The sequence below is a fragment of the Cnephaeus nilssonii genome (genome assembly GCF_951640355.1).
Source record: "Cnephaeus nilssonii genome assembly, chromosome: 14".
NCBI classification, from domain to species: Eukaryota; Metazoa; Chordata; class Mammalia; order Chiroptera; family Vespertilionidae; genus Cnephaeus; species Cnephaeus nilssonii.
Genome location: NC_137085.1, coordinates 66277238 through 66297444, shown reverse-complemented (window position 1 = coordinate 66297444; position 20207 = coordinate 66277238). Strand labels below are relative to the sequence as shown.

At 39.2% G+C, this 20207-nt stretch overlaps 1 protein-coding gene across 3 annotated transcripts in view; it reads right to left on the bottom strand.

Annotated features, from left to right (window-relative positions):
• Positions 1-20207, bottom strand: part of IFT74 (intraflagellar transport 74) — a 110156-nt gene that overhangs the window by 38368 nt on the left and 51581 nt on the right. For all 3 annotated transcript variants that reach the window (XM_079790692.1, XM_079790691.1, XM_079790690.1), the window contains 3 exons: positions 18600-18640; positions 14949-15028; positions 285-338 (listed from right to left, as the gene is read on the bottom strand). In XM_079790692.1, the coding sequence (XP_079646818.1) occupies positions 285-338; positions 14949-15028; positions 18600-18640 (175 nt within the window). The remainder of the gene's footprint in view (positions 1-284; positions 339-14948; positions 15029-18599; positions 18641-20207) is intronic.

The window sequence follows — 20207 nt, the reverse complement described above, 5'->3', positions numbered from 1 at the left end:
GTGCACTGGGCCCCTAGTACAGACTATAAATAAATACTAGATTTAAAATCTGTCCCTAAGATACACTAATACATACACTTACACACATACAAACCTTCTTAGAATTCTCTACCTATCCCCTAACTAAGCTAGATATTTATATGATTCTTCAAGGCAAATACTTTGAATGTCCACACTTCTGCATTTATTAGCCATTATTTCTTCCCAAATGAGATCTCTGATTTGGTAAAATGAACAGTTACCTAAAATTATAATATTTTCATATCTATAAGACTACCACTTACCATCCATAGTTTCCTCCCTTTTTTTTAGCTCCTTGTACTTCTGATTCATTTCACCTATGAGAGATACAAAATATAATATTAATTTCACAAATTCCAGATACAATATTCTAAGTTAGAAACATCTCTTAGGTACTCCATATGTGATTATTCATTGAATATTCAGTACTTTCAATTAGGTATAATTCTTATACATTGACTTACAGAATCTTTTAAAACCGCTGTATTTGTATGTTTGACTATTTGGAAAGGACTTAAAGGCTTTCCAATGGTTCTCTATTTCAGTCCCAACTTTGAGCTATTCAGCCTACACATGAACACTCCTGGTAATGGAAACATAAGCGCCAAGGAAAGATCATTCCACCTTTGAATAGCTCACAGCGGCAAGCAAGGTAGCAGGTTACCTCCCTGACAGAGCTTAAAGTCTAGGTATTTAACAAGTAATTAAAATTAAAATGTACTAAGTACTATCGTATGAAAAATAAAGGGTATTATAGAAGCATACAACAAGGACAAAACTTTTATTTTTAGAAGATCTGTAGAAATACTTTATTATTTAAAAAAAGTTGAGGAGCTCAGGGAAATTTTCTCTAAAGAAGTAATAATTAGGCTGCATTATAAAGAAAAAATGAATAAGAGTTACCTGGTCAAAAAACAGAAGATTAATTTCAAAGTCAAAGCATTACAAGTACAGAAATTTGAAGGTAAGGGTGACTACGACACTGAAAGAGTAATATGGCTAAGGCAGAGAAGGTAAGTGAAAAAGTGGCACAAACATGAGGTCGGTTATGAGAAATCTTGTAAGACACATATTATAAAAGTTTGGACTTCCTTCTAAGGACAATGGTAAAATTACTGAAGAATTTTAAGCAGGGGAATAGAATGACCTGTTTGCATTTCTGAAAAAGATTTCTGATCTGGAGAATATAAGAGAAGTGAGATGGAGGTTATAAGACTAGTTAGGCGCTTGTTACAGTAATGTGGGTGACAGATGAAGGCTGCCTGGAGTAGAGTGGTGGCGAATTAGGATGTAAGGTGGTAAATATTTGTTTGAGACATTTAAGAGCCAGACAAAGGATTCTGGTGATGGTTAAACAGGTAGGAGTCAAATATGACACCCAGGTTTCTCCTTGAGTAACTACAGGACATGGTGGCATTATTAATTAAAAAGAGAAGCAGCAAGTTGAAGAAGTTGCTTATAGCAATTTGGGACATGTTTTACTTAATATATGTAAAAGACATGTTTAAAAGGGCAAAAATCTGAGGACCAGACAGCTGGATGAAACCTGACACAGGCTACATAAAAGGATCATTAGCAGAGATGGATTATAATTACTTTATACAAACAGGATTTCCAGTGTAACCAAAACTGAGTTGGAGGCACTTGGTATTTTCTTGGACTAATGAGACAGCTGCAGCCCTGTTTCCCCAGGGCCCCGAGGAGAGTAAGCAGAATAAATTTGTGTTTGCTTCATTCTGTAGAGACTAAGGAAGCTTATTAGGATGATGCCAAGCAAAGAAGGAGGGGATAAAAAGCTAAGGGGGTTCCTGATAAGAAGCCAGCATCTAGAAGGACTTTAGGAAGAATTCAAAGAAAATGGGGGAGCCGATAGACTCAGAGACTAAAACCCAGAAGGTTAGCCGGTGCTCCATGTAACTTCCTATAGCATACACATTTTTCCCAGTACTGGCTAGAGTAGCAATGAAGTGAGGGAGCAGAGGAACATAATCGGGTAGAGCTGCTAATTACATGGAGGCAGGATTTCCACTTGTACACAGACTTGCTTGGTAGGAAATGAGTTAGGAGTACACAAAGCTGAAGGCAGTCAGAGACCTGGGTCAGCAAACAGCTTTTTTTTCTTTCTGGTCAGAAAATATTTTACCCAGGCTCATTCTGATACACAGCAAATCTTGTCAAGGCCTCCAAACAGTGCTGGTAATAAAAAACTGAACGGGAAAGCTACTGTCTACATACCCAGTGGTCATGAATTCCTAGCTAGGGGACACCAGGACCAGCAGGGAACACTGGGTTCACTCAGGCTAAGGCTTCGAACGCATTAACAACTTTACTGAACTACTACTCCGTTCAAAAGATCAGCAGTGGTCTCAGAGCATGACTAGTTGTGAGGGGAAGGAAAAGAGAACATCTGTTACCAATGACAAACTTTGTAAATGATTACGTTTTTTTAAAGATGGATTGATTAGACCTATAAAAATGTCACCAGTCACTTACCTTACGGCAATGTATTCTGAGTGGGAAACAGAGAAAGAAGTGGCATTTGTAGCACACAGGATCTGGAATGCCCTCATAGGAGGGTGATGTGCATGGACTAGTTAATGTCATCAAACAGCTGAGAAGCAGCAGAAAAGTTAGTATCTGCTGAACCTGTCATGGCCTAGGTTTCTGAGTGCTGGTTCCTTGCTGTGGCTGAGAAGTTGCACTCTTGAGAGATGAGTCAGGCATTAAGGGATTAGGAGGAGGCCTGCTTTATAGGAATTTAACTCATCATATCTTTCCTCTTCTAAAGTTAAGAGAATCTCCTACACATGTTTCCCGTTTCTCATCTTGCTATAAGATCTCAAGACATCACAATGAGGCATCGCCTCCTGCCATTCCAAAGAAATTGTTCTCAGTAACATTATTTTATTCTTTAATTATCAAATCCAAGAGGCAGTTTTCAACTCTTACCTTATTCTGCAATATTTGACACTATTGATCCATCCAGTCTTCTTTCAATTTTTTCCCTTATGTTTTTTGTTGGGGCCGCTTTTCTGGGTTTTCTTACTCTTAGATAATTGCTTCTCTGTCGTCCTTTCATGGTGTTCTCTTTTTTCTTCATTTAAATTTTGAGTTCTGCTATTAACTGACTTCTAATGCTACATTACACCCAAGGATATCCCACCGATTCTTGTAGTTTAAGAACTCTCAACTGTGACTTTTTCCTAATTTTCACATTGTTTTATCCAATTGTTTTCTAGATATACTCATCTGGCTACCTTTCAGGACATCCCAATACTAGTATAGCCATAATTAAACTCACAGTCTGCACCCCTCTGTATTCCCTAATACGTTTGTAAGTCCTTCACCATACACTTATCATCCAAGTCAAGGGAATTCCTCCCTTCTGCTCCCCTCCAATCCATGCTCCTAGTCACCATCAAATTGAGCTGAAAGACATATCTGCTCAGTGTCTCCAGCTATACAGCTGCCAGCTGGATTAGATAGGACAGAGCTCCCGTACATCTTAGCAGATTCCCAAGCTTCATAAAACCTCCTTCCATATCGCTGTTGTTAGGAAAAGAGTTCAGGGCACTAGCGAACTTCACTATTTTATGATTTCTCAGTTGGAGGATTAATGTTGAGGCTCATGTGGGCAGTCCTAAGGTAGGGGAGTTACCAAATCTGTCCTTAGATTTGCAATCACAGGAGAGGACAAGACATAGATACGGAAAGCTGATCAGTATATCCTACTGGAGGTGCAAAGCAGGCAAGCAAAGGGTCTAATGTAGTAAAATCAGGAACAAGGAGACCAAACGAGAGGAAAAGGACCCAGGGAATTTCAGAGCTATCCTCAAGTTCTAAGCACTTGATGTGATCATGGTCGCACATAATATATTTCAAACTTACTGAGTACCTACTAGTGCCAGACACTGTAACAGGCGCTACAGATGTCAAAATAAACAAGATAGCTACCAGTCTACGCTAGAAGGGTGTACAATTCAAAAGTAAAAAGTTAAAATACAATATAAATTATGTATAAAATAATATGGCAACTAGATGGGTAAAAAGAGTTCAGGGTTGTTTTTTTTATAAAGAATCATTTCAGCAAGGCACTTTAACAGGTAATATAGAAATTACAGAGATGCGTAATATATATTCCTTCAAGAAATGTATATACTGCATAGCCAGTGTGGCTCAGTGGCTGAGCGTCAACCTATGGACCAGGAGGTCATGGTTTGATTCTCAGTTGGGCACATGCCCAGGTTGTGGGCTCAATCCCCAGGGAGGGTCGCCATGCAGGAGGCAGCCGATCAATGATTCTCTCTCATCATTAATGTTTCCTTCTCTCTCTCCCCATTTCCCTTCCTCTGTGAAATCAATAAAAATTCTTTAAAAAGAAATGTATACACTACTAAGACAAATAACTCAAAATTTACTCTAAAATACAGGCTTTTTCCCCGCTTTGAGGGAGGAAAGAAAAAATGAGAATAGACTATTATAAAAGAGTTGGGATATTGCAGAAAAGACACTATTGTTCTTTGATACTCTCTGCTAGCCAGCCAGTGGAGTAAGGGAGATATACTAGTAATCCTCTTGCCAAAGGGCTGAATACCACCACAACCACCTTTGTCTTCACTGTCAGTACGCTCATCTGAGCCTTTACTTTTCTTCCATCAAATGATGTTCTCTTAACTCAGGGCTTAGAGTGCTACCTTTACTGTTATACTCTAATAGTGGTCCCCAACCGGTGGTCCGCGGACCACTGTGGTCTATGAGGTCCGAAGGTTGGCGACTGCTGTTCTAAGAAGTAGTTCTGACCTTATAAAAGGTCTGATTGCCATTTTCTGGAACAGGTAGCTACCCCAAACTTCTCTCCTGATCAATATCCAACAAGGCACATGCTAGTGATTCCCCTGGCCTCAAAATCCCCAACTTGGCAGGCCTACTGATCTTGGAGGTGAAAGGGTAGCAGAAAGCAAATAAAATTAGAGAGGTGGGGCAAGAATAAACCCCCGCCCGGCTGGTATGGCTCAGTGGTTGAGCATCGATCCAAGAACCAGGAGGTCAAGGTTCAATTCCCAGTCAGGGCACATGCCCCAGTTGATCCCCAGTACAGGGTGTGCAGAAGGCAGCTTATAGATGATTCTCTCTAATCATTGATGTTTCTAGCTCTCTCCCTTCCTCTCTGAAATCAATAAAAACATAATTTTTTTTTAAAAAAAGAATAAGCTCTAAAAGACTTTTACACACCCAGGTTCTTCCCTTGCCAGCACTTGGGGTCCTTCTGAGGCAAGCTAAGTCTCCCAGTACCTTTGAATGTTCCTATGTAGCATGGTTTCATTCTCTTTATCATTCTACTCAGTGAGTTCCAGTTCGTCTTTATTGCTTTTAAATACGATGCTAAGAAACAGGATTCTAAGAAGACTATCACTTCCTATAGTCTACATATTCATCTTTTTGTTAATGCAGTCTAGGATTTCAGCTCTTTTGGAGGCTAAATCACATTAATTCATACTGAGCTGTTACCTGAACCCCCTCTAAAATTTTCAATAGTTTAGCAAGCCAGGACACTTCCTCCTCCTCCACTCCTACTTCAATTTTATTTAGTTTTTTTAAAAATATATTTTATTGATTTTTTAGAGAGGAAGGGGGAGGGATAGAGAGTTAGAAACATTGATGAGAGAGAAACATCGATTAGCTGCCTCCTGAACACCCCCTACTGGGGATGTGCCTGCAACCAAGGTACATGCCCTTGACAAGAATCAAACCTGGGACCCTTCAGTCCACAGGCCGACACTCTATCCACTGAGCCAAACCGGTTAGGGCAATTTTAACTGGTTTTGAGGCCCTATGAAATTCCACCCTTTTACCTGGTCTCTCTCTCTCCCACCAACTTTTCATACATCATTATAGCAGTATATAATAAACTAGCTTATCAACTACTATTAAACTGGTATGTTAAAATGAGTACATATAAATTTATTGTTTTAAAGTAACTTTTACCTTTAGGTTTAACTCAACTTACCAGTTATACATTCTCTACAAAAGTTTTAAATTTAATCAGGAAATTTTCTTTAAACAAGATCTGATAATTCTATTTCTACACACTGGAACCACTTTTAAAATATGTAATAATTATCTAAATATGTAAAAGTTAAATGACTGCTAAAACTCTCAAAATTTTAAAGAAAAAAGGACTATGTAGAAGCTGTTCCAACAGAGCAATGTCAATAATATCTGGTAGCATAATGAGGAGTCCTTGGCATATACTAAACACGGCATAACGTTTTAGTTACTGCCTAAAGCAGTGATTATCAAACTTCAATCTGCATTAGAACCATCAGGAGGGTTTGTTGAAACGCAAATTGCTACGCCCTATCTCTAGGGTTTCACATTTAGTAGGCCTGGGGTGGAGATCAATAGTTTTTATTTCTAATAAGTTTCAGATGGTGCTGATACACTTGGTCTGGAGATAATACCACCATTCTAATGAAAGACATAAAGTGTAGTTTAATCTCCAACTTAGACAATAAGCAATGATCCATTTTTCTTCATTAAATGTATATTTAGAAACTAGAATAGCAATGAATATATGCCATTTGAAATCTCAGATACCAGAAGATAAACCACTCTGAAATTAGATCATTTTGTACATCCTGGGGAAAATGCTAATGGGAAAATACTTTCCAAAACATGTTTTGGGAAAATCACCAGGAAAGTTATTCTGAGTCACACACACACACACACACACACACACACACACACACCATTCATTGAATTCTCACAGCAACCCTAAGAGTGATTTAGCTACTGTTATTATCTCAATTGTAAAGATGAGGAAACTAAGATACATGAAGGTCAAGTAGCAATTCCAAAATCAGCCAGTAAAGTAGCACAGTCCAGATTTGGCATTCTGCTTGCAGAACCTGTGCTCTAAAATGAAGTTATTCTGTTTCTATAAATTCCCTTTTACCTAAAATAACCAAAGAACCAAAGCTTCTAACCTGGGTCTTGAAACTCTGAGCATAAAGAAATATCCTAAGTGTTATGTTTTATATTTTTACAACTCTTGAAAGAAACATGTAAGTTATGGAATAAACTGCAATGAGTTCATTCAGAGTTTAGGGTAGTAACTGAGTGATCCTATAGCATTTCATGTATACTCCTATTATGATATTTATCACATTGTAGCAGTTATATATTTAGATATTTGTGATATGTTGTATTAAGAATCATATGGTAGTCAATTTTACAATTTAATCAATCTTTGGGAAGATACTGTACTTTAAAAATGAAGGAATAATTTGTAGTAAGTAATAACTCCCAAAAATCCTTCTTGGGAATGTATGTGACTATATTACATTAACTATTCATCAAACCTTGCCTGTGTATGTAGATATTCAGAAAATTAGCCCCACCTTGTGGATCATGGAAGTACCACAGATTCAGGTCTTTGAGAACAGGGAATTGTCAGAAAAGTGTATATTATCTTGACTGACAAAAAGTAAGAAATTTATAACAACTAGCATTGGTAAGGAAGCACTTTAACATACTGCTATTGACTGTATAAAATGGTACAACTTTTTCGGAAATAAATTTGCAAAAGCAATAAAAATTGTGAACATAAGTAACATTCTATTAAAAATTTCACTTAGTTCACATACAATATAATATTAGTTTCAGATATACAACCCAGTGATTAGATACTTATATAATTAAGAAGTAAACATTCTGATAAGACATACACAGTTATTACAGTAATATTGACTATATTCCTGATGCTGTACTTGATATTCCTGTGACTATTTTTAAACTGGCAATTTGTAGATCTTATTTACCCATTAGAAATAGACAAGGTAACAAACATGTATGTAGCAAGGCTATTTACTGCAGCATTGCACTTAGTAGTGAAAAATGAGAAACAACCTAAATATCAATATGGATATAGCAAATACTACTTAACAACGACAGCAGCTAATAGTTGTTGCAAGTGCTTGCTATGTGGCTTTAAACACACACACACACACACACACACACACACACACACACCATTCATCTAATTCTCACAGCAACCCTAAGAGTGATTTAGCTACTGTTGTTATCTCAATTGTAAAGATGAGGAAACTAAGCTACATGAAGGTCAAGTAGCAATTCCAAAATCAGCCAGTAAAGTAGCACAGTCCAGATTTGGCATTCTGCTTGCAGAACCTGTGCTCTAAAATGAAGTTATTCTGTTTCTATAAATTCCCTTTTACCTAAAATAACCAAAGAACCAAAGCTTCTGACCTGGGTCTTGAACCTCTGAGCATAAAGAAATATCCTAAGTGTTATGTTTTATATTTTTACAACTCTTGGAAGAAACATATAAGTTATGGAATAAATAAGTTATACATATTTTTCATCTGGCTTTAAAGCCACTATGCTATACTTTTTAAAAATATATATTTTATTGATTTTTTACAGAGAAGAAGGGAGAGGGAGAGAGAGTTAGAAACATCGATGAAAGAGAAACATCAATCAACTGGGGATGTGCCTGCAACCAAGGTACATGCCCTTGACCGGAATCGAACCTGGGACACTTGAGTCCGCAGGCCGACGCTCTCTCCACTGAGCCAAACCGGTTAGGTTAAGGCATATACTTTTTAGAAGGAAGTATATTCACCCCCATATGGAAGAATGTACATTACATATAATTAAATGAAAAAACTCAAGCTTAGAAGAACTATATAGTATTATATATATTTTTTAAATATATGCTTGCAGATTTATAGAAAAAGCCTAAAAAGCTAACCATCAAACTATAAAAAATGATTACCTCTGATGACAGGAACGAGTTTGAGGAGAAAGGAGATAACTTTTTACTTTATATATTTTTTGTACTGCTTAAATTTTTTCACATTAAGCTCATACCAGATTCACATATAAAGAACACAAAATTTTAAAAAGAAAATTAACTGGAATCTTTAACAATTAATTAAAAAGAAGTTTTTAAAAAGCAGAAATGGGCAACTCCTGCATGCTGAAGCTAAATGCACAGTTAATGAAAGCACAAGGAAATAATTCATTTTAGGCAAAACATACACACATAAACACAGACACATACAAAATGAAGTACATCCAAAGTGATTAAAACTCTAAGAAATTCTGGGTAAGTGAAGTTATAACCAATTATTTTCTGATAAAGATGGCCAATTGAACATGCACATTTAATTTCCATCCCACTCTCTCCCTTCTGTTAAATGTCGCTAAAACTATAGAATAAAGAATTTTTAAAGGTAAAACTCCAGCAATGAGGAAAATAGAAAAGGAAACAATAGTAATAAATTTTTGGACGTTGGAAGCAGGTGGACAAATGGTAGGAAGCCTAAACACAAGCCAGTGTTGGGTAAAGCTGAGAACCAACTCAATTGCAAAAGGCTCAGGAATTCTGCATAGAAGCCTGATCACTTATTTTGTGCTCCTATTCCATAAAAGATTTTGTCATGTCATAAAGTAATAACACCGTTCTATATAGAATTTAATGTAAAATAGTGAAGAATAAGTAAGGGCCTGATTTCAGTGGACCAAGAAACATTTACTTTGAGGGACCTTCCATATGAGCTATATAAACACTCAAGTATTAATTTGTGGTGAGAATAAAAACTTTCTTAGTCAACAATTACCTTATTAAAAACAAATCACTCAGCTATATGTTAGAAGTAAACCTTGTGGTAAAAGGATTTTTATTTAAAATGATAGCATGTGTTGAGAATATAGGCTACTTATCATCTATTTGTTTTCTTCTTTACCCAGAGCAACAATGCTTTTTCCGCTACTGTACCTTTCTCATAGAGATGCAACATTTAAAAAAGCAACAATTAAGTAAATATTCAATGGCTGGCACTTCCTCTGAGAAAGGAGAAATCAGGATGGGTTTGGGCTCTTCTAAAAAGTAGCATGGCACTTGCCCATAATGCTGTGCTTTAAAAATCATGCCGTTTGTAGTCAAAATGAACATGTAACAATTTTCAACAGAGTGTTTTCTCATTGCTTCTAGTTAGCAAAAACAGTAACAATTCCTTCCCCAATTAATATAAGACAGTATACACATTTAAACCTCAATATATTTAGAACCCATATAAGAAAATTACCTGATCCATCAATAAAATAAAACTAATATATGGGTGAAGTCTAGCAAATACATAACATGATAAAATGACATCCCCCAGCAATTAAAAAAAGTAATGATACTTTCTTCTAGCAAATATTTTCTGTTATGAGATTATATTATTTTTTTATATCACTTACAAAGACTAAGTAAAGATTTGAGAGCAAAGAAATCCATCTAGAATTGGTCAAAAGTCTAAGTGTATTGTGAGGATTTTTTTCTACTTTATTTCAGATTTTCACAGAAACTGATAACTCAGCATCACGAAACAATGAAGATTTTCAGAGAGAAGTCAAATAACTGTTAACTGATTTTATTTAGTTAACATGAAGACATAATTATTCAATGTAACTTTTGTAAATTATAGCCTTAAAAACTTATTAATATAATGCCCTCGAGGAAGCTGTTGAATTACAAGCCCACCATTACTATCTAGTCAGAACATAACTGCACCTTACCCAGTATCGAAGGCTGCCTTTGAATTTAGAATGAATTATTCAAACCTTTTTTTTTAATCCTCACCCAAGGATATTTTTTTCATTGATTTTTAGAGAGAGGGAGAGAGAAAGAGAGAGAAAGAGAGAGAGAGAGAGAGAGAGAGAGAGAGAGAGAGAGAGAGATGTGTGAAAGAAACACATCAATTGCCTCTCACAAACTTCCCTACTGGGGCTGGGATCAAACCAGCAAACCAGGTACACGCCCTTGACTGGGAATTGAACCCATGACCCGTTGGTGTTTGGGCCGACACTCTAACCACTGAGAACACTGGCCAGGGCAATGCAAACCTTTTTAAAGTTTATTTGAAAACTAAAAGCAACTACTAACAAAGTCAGATGTGTATATACATCATTTATGGTTTCATGCTATATTAATCAGAACCCCTACTACAAGGCAAAAGGAGACCCAGTTGGATTACACACAGGATTATAAATGGAAGCAGCCAGGTGGCATCTAAGAAATTAATAAAGAGGACCAGAGAGAATAAAGCCAGAAGCAGAGCTAAGTATGGACCAGAAAGTCAAAATAATTTGATTATCCTCTACATCTTAAGAAGTAGATTGCCCAGAATTTTGACTCAGGATTACTGAGAAAACAGATGTCAGTAAGAAAATCCAAGGTAAGAATTATCTAGAAAGTGATAAAACCTCTCCTAATTAATCAAACTCTCTGGATAAGAGTGTATAGGTACATCTGAAGAACTAGAGGGCCCAAAAAAGTGACTAGAGCCCAACTTTTACTTTAGTTCATTCTACAAACATTGTTTATTTTCCCAGATATTGTGATGAAAGAGGTTACCAATGTGAATAAGACATAGTCCTTGTCCTTGAGAACTTATAGCCTAAAGGGAAAGTCAAGCACCTAGGAAGACAGTGCTAACATATGTAGTCAGTGTAGATACTTAAGCACAATGCGCTCTGATATCGGGGGCCACTCACTTAGCCCAGCCCAGAAAGAGGTTAGGGAGAGAAGTTAGGGATATTATGCTGAATGAAAGGATACTCAAGCTAGATCTTAGAAGATCAGAAAATAGTAAGGTAAATAGCAGGGAAAGGACATTCAAGACAAGGGAACAAATAGTATGAGCAATGGACTGAGCAGGAAACAGTTAGACAAATGGTAAAGGGGTGAGGTGTGGGATACTACAAGTAGATTCTACCAAAATGTAAGAATAGAGATGATGAGGGGTGGGAGAGGAGGCTGACGACATAAACACCAGATTACAAAGAAACTAGAATGCTACTCAAAAATTCTTAAACTTTATCTTGAAGGTCATGGGGACCCACGGTCAAGCAGGAGAATGACACAATCTCATTTTACATTAATCACTCTGCCAATACTGTGGTGGATGAATCTATGAGGGGCAAGATTGGAGGTAGGGAGACAAGTTAGGAGGCTACTGCAGGCAAGAAATAATAAGCGACCTTTTAACAAATCCCCTTTGATGTTGTGCCAATATTTTAGGATGTTCATATATGTACATATAAGCATAATATTTACATATCACCTATCCTATCTAATAATAGACAAATATGCAAATTGACCATACCTCCGACACAACCACAAGCCACGCCCACCATCCAATCAGAGCAAGTATGCAAATTAACCCAAACCAAGATGGCTACAGCCACAGAGAGCAAGGTTTCCCAGGTAACAGAGCAAGCCAAGCTTTCCAATAGCCGTTGCAGGCCTAAGCCTCCACTCAAGCTACAAAGTTTCAATTATAGAAGGTAAACAAATTCAAACAAATGGCGGCAGAATGGAGCTTGAGAGAGCAGGCCAGGGTTGCCGCCGGCAACAGGGGAAGCAAAGCTTTCTGCACACCCTGGCCATGCCCACCCGCTTAAGGCAACAAAGTTTCAATTATAACCCCAACACAAATGGCTGCCTGCCTCGGAGGGAGCCCCAGGCTTGGCTCTGCTCCAGGCTACAAAGTTTCAATTGTAGAAGGAAAATAAATTCCAGATACCAGGGCCTCTGCGTGGGTTGCCAGGGGGCGTGGCCGGCCTGCAAACCACCACAGGCCCCTCGCTCAGGCCGCCCCACACCCCAAGGGAACCCCCACCTGATCCGGGACGCCCTTCAGGGCAAACCAGCTGGCCCCCACCCCTGTACCAGGCCTCTATCCTATCTAATAAAAGAGTACTATGCAGATTGATCATCACTGCAACACACAATATAGCTGCCCCCCATGTGGTCAAAGATCCTGCCCCCATGTGGACACAAGATGGCCACCACAAGATGGCCAGCAGGAGAGGGCAGTTGGGAGGCACCCAGCCTGCAAGGGAGGGCAGTTGTGAGGGACCAGGCCTGCAAGGGAGGGCAGTTGGAGGTGATCAACCCTGCAGGAGAGGGCAGTTAGGGGTGACCAGGCTGGCAGAGGAGGGAAGTTGGGGGCAAACAGGCTGGCAGCAGAGTGGTTAGGGGGTGATAGGCTGGCAGGCAGAAGTGGTTAGGGGCAATCAGGAAGGCAGGCAGGCGAGCAGTTGGGAGCCAGCAGTCCTGGATTGTGTGAGGGATGTCCCATATTGGAGAGGGTACAGGCTGGGCTGAGGGACAACCCCCCTCCGTGCACGAATTTCGTGCACCAGGCCTCTAGTATTTTATATATTCTTATACATAAATGATTTCTGCTATTACATTACAGATTATCTTTTTCTACATTGATAAAAAAGGACAAAGAAGGTTACAAAACAAAAAGGAAAATGGAAGCTAAAATTCAAAGCATTCTACTTATCTTAGAACTAGCAATTAATAATTATTATCTCCAAACTGAGCTATTTTACTAAAAAATAAATGTTGTAGAAATTACAACTTATAAAAAGGAAGATTACTTAAAATGTATCCTATAAAATATCTAAAATCAAGAACATTATCACATTCCCCAGAATAAGATATTAATAAAGAAAATCAAGAATACTAAATCTATATAAGTTAAAAGCAATAAACTAACTTAAATAACATGATCATAGTCTTAACACTTATTGTGAGCCCACCCTGCCATGTATACCATTCAATATTTATAAACCTTAGTTAGGTAGGATCATTATATTCATTTTGCAGATGAGAAAATAAAATCCCAGGTGAGTTTACTTACCTAATAACTGGTCTTTAAAGTTTGTCTGCCTTTAGAGATACCTTATATAAAGGCATTACTGGCCATAAGTAAATACAACTATGTAAATATTTCATAAGAATATTTTTGTTTCACAAATGCAGAACTTCATATCAGAAATCCAGAATTTTGTTTGGGCAATACAATGAAATCTTTCGGGTCAAAGAGAACTTGATTAAAATATAGACTTTATCCCTTACTAGCTGTGGGAATTTGAGTAACTTCTCTGAGCTTCAGCAAGTATAAAAGGGGTTACAAGGCTTCAAAGGGTTCTTGCAAAGATCAGGCAAGTAATCAATCAATAGTAGCTAGTTCTATTATTCATAAATCAAAAAAAGTATAAATACTGAGTACACTGAATTTAAAATTGAAGTAAAAAACTTTAGGGACAGAATACCCTTTTTCCTTGCTAGTAATGTTTCTTCAGCCATAATAGGTATACATATATATGCACAGTTTATAATACCTAACTCATAAAAATATAGTCAATTATTGATAACCCAAGAGCATACTAAGTGGTTTGCAATTAATCTATGATTAAAGTGCCATGAGAAACCCACCTTACTCTCCCTTACTACAGAGAAGCTGGTTAAGAAACTATAGTGCCCATCCTCTTCCTCTGACTTCACTGCAGCTCCCAAATCCCCACCACAGCATTTCTACTTGTTCAGACCCCAGGCTTCCCTAAGTGTTCTGGTTCCTGTCTTGGCTCTTCAAATCCCACTACTAGAAAAAGTTGGAAGAGGATCAAAAATTTCAGTACTTGCTACATCCCCTAAACAAGTCTTTCTTTCTGGAGTATTTGTGACTTGATCTTCACTCTTCACAACTCTATCAGTTAATCCAGTTAGTTAATAAGTAATAATTGACTATATTGAGAAACTATAACTTTAAAATCTGTAACAACTTGAAACCATTTTATTTCATTTTTTTAATTGCTTTGCCAAGGAAAATAAATTCTTATCATTCTATAATCATTTTAAGTTATTTCAAGTTTTGAGTTGGCTTAAATAATTTAATATTAATTATAATATTTAGTATTATACTTTAGTATTTTAGTAAAGTTAGTGATGTCATAATTAAAAAATAAATCCCATATAAACAGTCCCCGAGGCCCAAATTAACACTGTATCAATACTGCTATATAGCTGTTAATATACATTATAAAAATGCCAGAAAAAGTACCTTGGTGTTCTTCTAAATCCATGTCAAGTTGTCTAATTTCTTCATGAAATTGATTGATTTTTTCTTTTATATCTGTTAACCTATTAAAAATATTATTTAATGAATTTATGACATAGTATAGGCATTCAGTGAAAACATTTAATGATGATGTTAGAAAATCATGTCTTTTCTAAGTTGCATAAACAATATCTAGAAATATGTGCCCTATTCTCAGGATAATACTACAAATTTAGAGAGAAATGTTTTTTCTAGATCTTTTTTCATGATTCACATTTGAACTGAAAGTATATTCTACAGATGTTAGGTTGCCTGACTCCAAAAGCTGATGCTTGCCCACATTTTTTTGAGCATGACTTAAAACATTAAGGAAGTGAAAAATCTTTATTAACTTTTTTTTGGTAGGTTTGTATAAACTGAGCTAATTGGCAAATTAATCTCAAACATTAAAAAATAAGAGAAAATTTGCATTGATAGAAGATTATATGGGTTAAAATTCTAGCAAAAGCAGTTGTACTAGTACTTCGTATACAGTAATCATAACTGTGGTTCTGGAATATTTGTGACTTGATCTTCACTCCCCCTAAGTCTATCAGTGGGATGGAACTGTGAGTCCAGATCTTGCATCTACATATAATTGATTTTTGACAAAGGTGCAAGACAATTAAATGGGAAAAGAATATTAAATATCTAGAGGCCCGGTGCACGGATTTGTGCACTGGTGGGGTCCCTCAGCCTGGCCTGTGGGTATTGGGCCGAAACTGGCTCTCTGACATCCCCTGAGGGGTTCCGGGGGCAGTTCTTGGGTGGCGCACCCCAGAATCTGGCTTCCTCCTCTCTGGTTCCCGGTGCATCACCCGAGAACAGCAGCTGCCAAGTCACCACAGCTCAGCAGCTCCTGCGTTGAGCGTCTGCCTCCTGGTGGTCAGTGTGTGTCATAACTACCAGTCGGCCAGTCACTTAAGCTTTTATATATATATATAAACTAGAGGCCCAGTGCATGATTGAATCATGCACGTGTAGGGTCCCCTACACGCTTTCGCTTTCGATCACGGGGGAGCTGGGTGCCTGTCCGCAGGTGCACCAGGCCTTTCAGAAGCCTCCGGCACCGTGGAGGCTTCTGAAAGGCCTGGTGCCTGAGCGGACAGGCACCCAGCTCCCACGCTTTTGCTTTTGATCGCTGGTGCCTGAGCGGACAGGCACCCAGCTCCCACGCTTTTGCTTTCGATCGCGGGTGCACCAGGCCTTTCAGAAGCCTCCGGCGCGGCGGAGGCTTCTGAAAGGCCTGGTGCCTGAGCGGACAGGCACCCAGCTCCCACGCTTTTGCTTTCGATCGCGGGTGCACCAGGCCTTTCAGAAGCCTCCAGCGTGGCGGAGGCTTCTGAAAGGCCTGGTGCCTGAGCGGACAGGCACCCAGCTCCCACACTTTTGATTTTGCTCGCTGGTGCACCAGGCCTGAGCGGACAGGCACCCAGCTCCCACGCTTTTGCTTTCGATCGCGGGTGCACCAGGCCTTTCAGAAGCCTCCAGCGTGGTGGAGGCTTCTGAAAGGCCTGGTGCCTGAGCGGACAGGCACCCAGCTCCCACACTTTTGCTTTCGATTGCAGGGGAGCTGGGTGCCTGTCCGCTGGTGCACCAGGCCTTTCAGAAGCCTCCGCCCCGCCTGAGGCTTCTGAAAGGCCTGGTGCCTGAGTGGACAGACACCCAGCTCACCCGCTTTTGATGGTCCATGGTGGGACGTGAGCTCGCTGCCCCAGAGGCCCCTTCTGTGCCGCAGCACAGCCATGGCGCAGACGCTGAGCTCGCGCCGCCGCTAGCGACGCGAGCTCAGCGTCCCGCCGGCCCAATCGGCCACCCCGAGTCCCGCCCCCCCGCACCTCCTGGCCAATCACGGGCATAGCGAAGGTACGGTCAATTTGCATATTTGTCTATTATTAGGTAGGATATTTGTCAAGAAAAGAATATTTCAATAACTGGTGCTGGGACAACTGGATATGTACAATTGGATATGTACAATCAAAGAATAAATTTGGACTTCTACCTTACAACCATATACAAAAATTATAAAACTCTTAGAATAAAACATAAGCATACATCTCTGTGACTTTGGATTAGAAACTGATTTCTTATATATGACACCAAAACACAAGCAACAAAAGAAAAAATAAATAAAATAGACATCAAAACTTAAAACTTTTGTCCTTCAAAGGATACCTTCAAGAAAGTGAAAATGTGCCAAACTGGTATGGCTCAATGGTTGAGCTTTGACCCAGGAACCAAGAAGTCACCAGTTTAATTTCAATTCAGGGCACATGCCCAGGTTTCAGGCTCAATCCCCAATAGCAGGCATGATGTTTCTCTCTCACTGATGTTTCCATCTCTCTTCCTTCCTCTCTAGAAAAGACATCTAGCCAGAGTGGCTCAGTTGTTTGAGTGTCGTCCTGTGCATTGAAGAGTTGTGAGTTTGATCCCCAGTTGGGGTATGTAGAGAAGGCAATCGATCAATATTTCTCTCTCACATTGTACTTTCTCTGGCTTTCCCTTCCTCTCTCTCTCCCTTCCTCTCTCTTTGTATGTCCTTGTATGTCCTCAGGTGAGGATTAAAAATAAAATAAAAAAGAAAGTGAAAAGATCCTTCACAGATTGGGACAAACATTTTGCAAATCATTTATCTGTTAAGAAATTTGTATCTACAATAAGTGAAGCCATTAAAATTAAATAAAGATAAACAGACCAATTTAAAAATGGGCAAAGGATCTGAACATATATTTCTCCAAAGAAGATATACATATGGCAAATAAATGAAAGAAAAGAAGCTCATCATCATTAATCATTAGGGAAATGCAAGTTAAAACCATAATGAGATCCCACTAGGATGACTATAATAAAAAAAGAGATAACAACAAGTGTAAAGACACGGAGAAATTGGAACCCTCATGCACTGCTGGTAGAAGTGTAAAATGGACTCCTAAAAAATTAAATATAGAGTTACTATATGAGCCATCAATCCCACTCCTAGGTGTATACCCAAGAGAAGTGAAAACATGTCCATGCAAAAAGTTGTACATGAATTTCATACCAGCATGATCACAGCTAAAAAATGAAAACAATTTAAACGTCCATCAATGAATGGACAGAAAATAAATATGGTATATCCACATAAGGAATATTTGGCAATAAAAAGAAATATTGATACATGCTACAACACAGATGAACCTTGAAAACATTATGCTAAGTGAAAGAATGCAGCCACATTGGACCACATTTTATATGATTCCACTTATTATATAAAATGTCCAGAATAGGCCACTCTACATACATAAAATAAAAGTGGTTCTCTAGGGCTAGGATGAGGGGATGATTGGGTGTGGGTAACAGGAAGGGTATAATTAAGGTTACTGAAGAGATCTAAAATTGACTGAAGTGATGCTTGCATAACTCTGTGAATATACTATAAAACTCTGAACTGTATGCTTTAAATATGTGAATTGTATGAAATGTAGTTAAAACGGAAAGTAAGATTGAAAGTTATGTCAATATTATCAGTGTGAACCACACCAAAATTACTATGATAATATGCACCTCTTGTACATTTAGAATATAATTTAAAAGATGAGAAAGGGATGCAAAATGTCCTAGTACAAATGTACTTACTGTCGCTCCATACTCGCTATTTCCTGGTTATCTTCTTTAACCTATAAAGGCATAAAAAGAAAATAGTGTTTAAAGAATTATTCATTGTTAGACTATCTTAAAAATAATTTCCTTCTAAGGTATGTTGCACTAAAATGTCAATCTTGTCTCTTGAAACTTACTTAAAATTCAATCTTTGAAGTTAAAAGGAACATCAATAAGGAACTATTCACAAATTTTTATTTCTTCCTGAAAGGAAGTGTGGTGACATACTTTCATACTAATCCACATGGTACCATGAGGTTAACTGGATCAGTTTACATAAATATCCTATCTAATAAAGAGGGAATATGCTAATTGACCATCACTCTGTCACAAGGATGGCTGCACCCACAGCTGAGGCCAAATTCCCATAAGGAGCCTTAACGAGCAATCAGCAGGGACCTGAGGCTATGCCCTCCCCCATCCCCGTGGGGCTTGACAGGGGACCCCAAGGTGCGCTTCCCGTCCTGGTGCTGGGCTAGGGGACCTCAGGCTGTTTCCCCCACCCCAGCACCAGGCCAGGGGACCTGAGGCTGCGCCCCCCTGCCTGGCTGGGCTTGACAGGGGACCTCAAGGTGCACCCTCAGTGCTGGTTCGGGGGAACTCAGGCCACGCTCCCCACCAGGTGGGGCTTGACAGGGGACTTCAGGCCATGCCCCCCAACCCAGCACTGGGCCAGGGGACCTGAGGCTGCGCCCCCCTGCCTGGCTGGGCTTGACAGGGGACGTCAGGCCGTGCCCCCCACCCAGCGGGGCTTGACAGGGGACCTCAAGGTACATCCCCAGTGCTGGGTCAGGGGAACTCAAACCGCACCCCCCCCACCCAGCGGGGCTTGATGGGGGACCTGAGGCTGCGCCCCCCCTGCCAATGGGGCTTGATGGGGGACCTGAAGCTGCGCCCCTTCCCTCCTGGCAGGGCTTGATGGGGGACCTCAGGCCATGCCCCCCACCCAGCGAGGCTTGACAGGGGACCTCAAAGCACACCCCCCACCCTGGCGCCGGGCCAGGGAACCTGAGGCTGCACCCCTTGTCCGGTGGGGCTTGACAAGGGTGGGACTGGCCAGGTATGGATCTAGCCCAATAAGGGGGGGAAGCGGCCAGGTCTGGGTCTCATGCAATTTTGAGGAGCACGTGGGTGGGTGGGTACTTGACTCTGGGTCCCGTGGTGCGCCCCAGACTCTGACAGGAGGAAGGTTTTCATATACATTTTACTAATTTTCTTTCATCTCTGACACTTCTATTATAGAGAAAGGGCAAATAGCAATATTAAATTATTTCCTCTAATTAATCCCCATTTAATGTGCACGAATTTCGTGCACCGGGCCACTAGTCTAAGTTATAAACCCCCAATATACACGGTGGGGTTGACAGATTTAGCAATCCCACTGCATTTGAATTTCAGATAAATAAATTTTATGGTACATATACATCATGCAATATGAAATATACTTATCATATATATATGTGTGTGTGTATATATATATATGTGTGTGTATATATATATATATATATATATATATGTATATATGCTAAAATATTATTCTTTGCTTATCTGAAATACAAATTTATTATATTTTATCTGGTAACC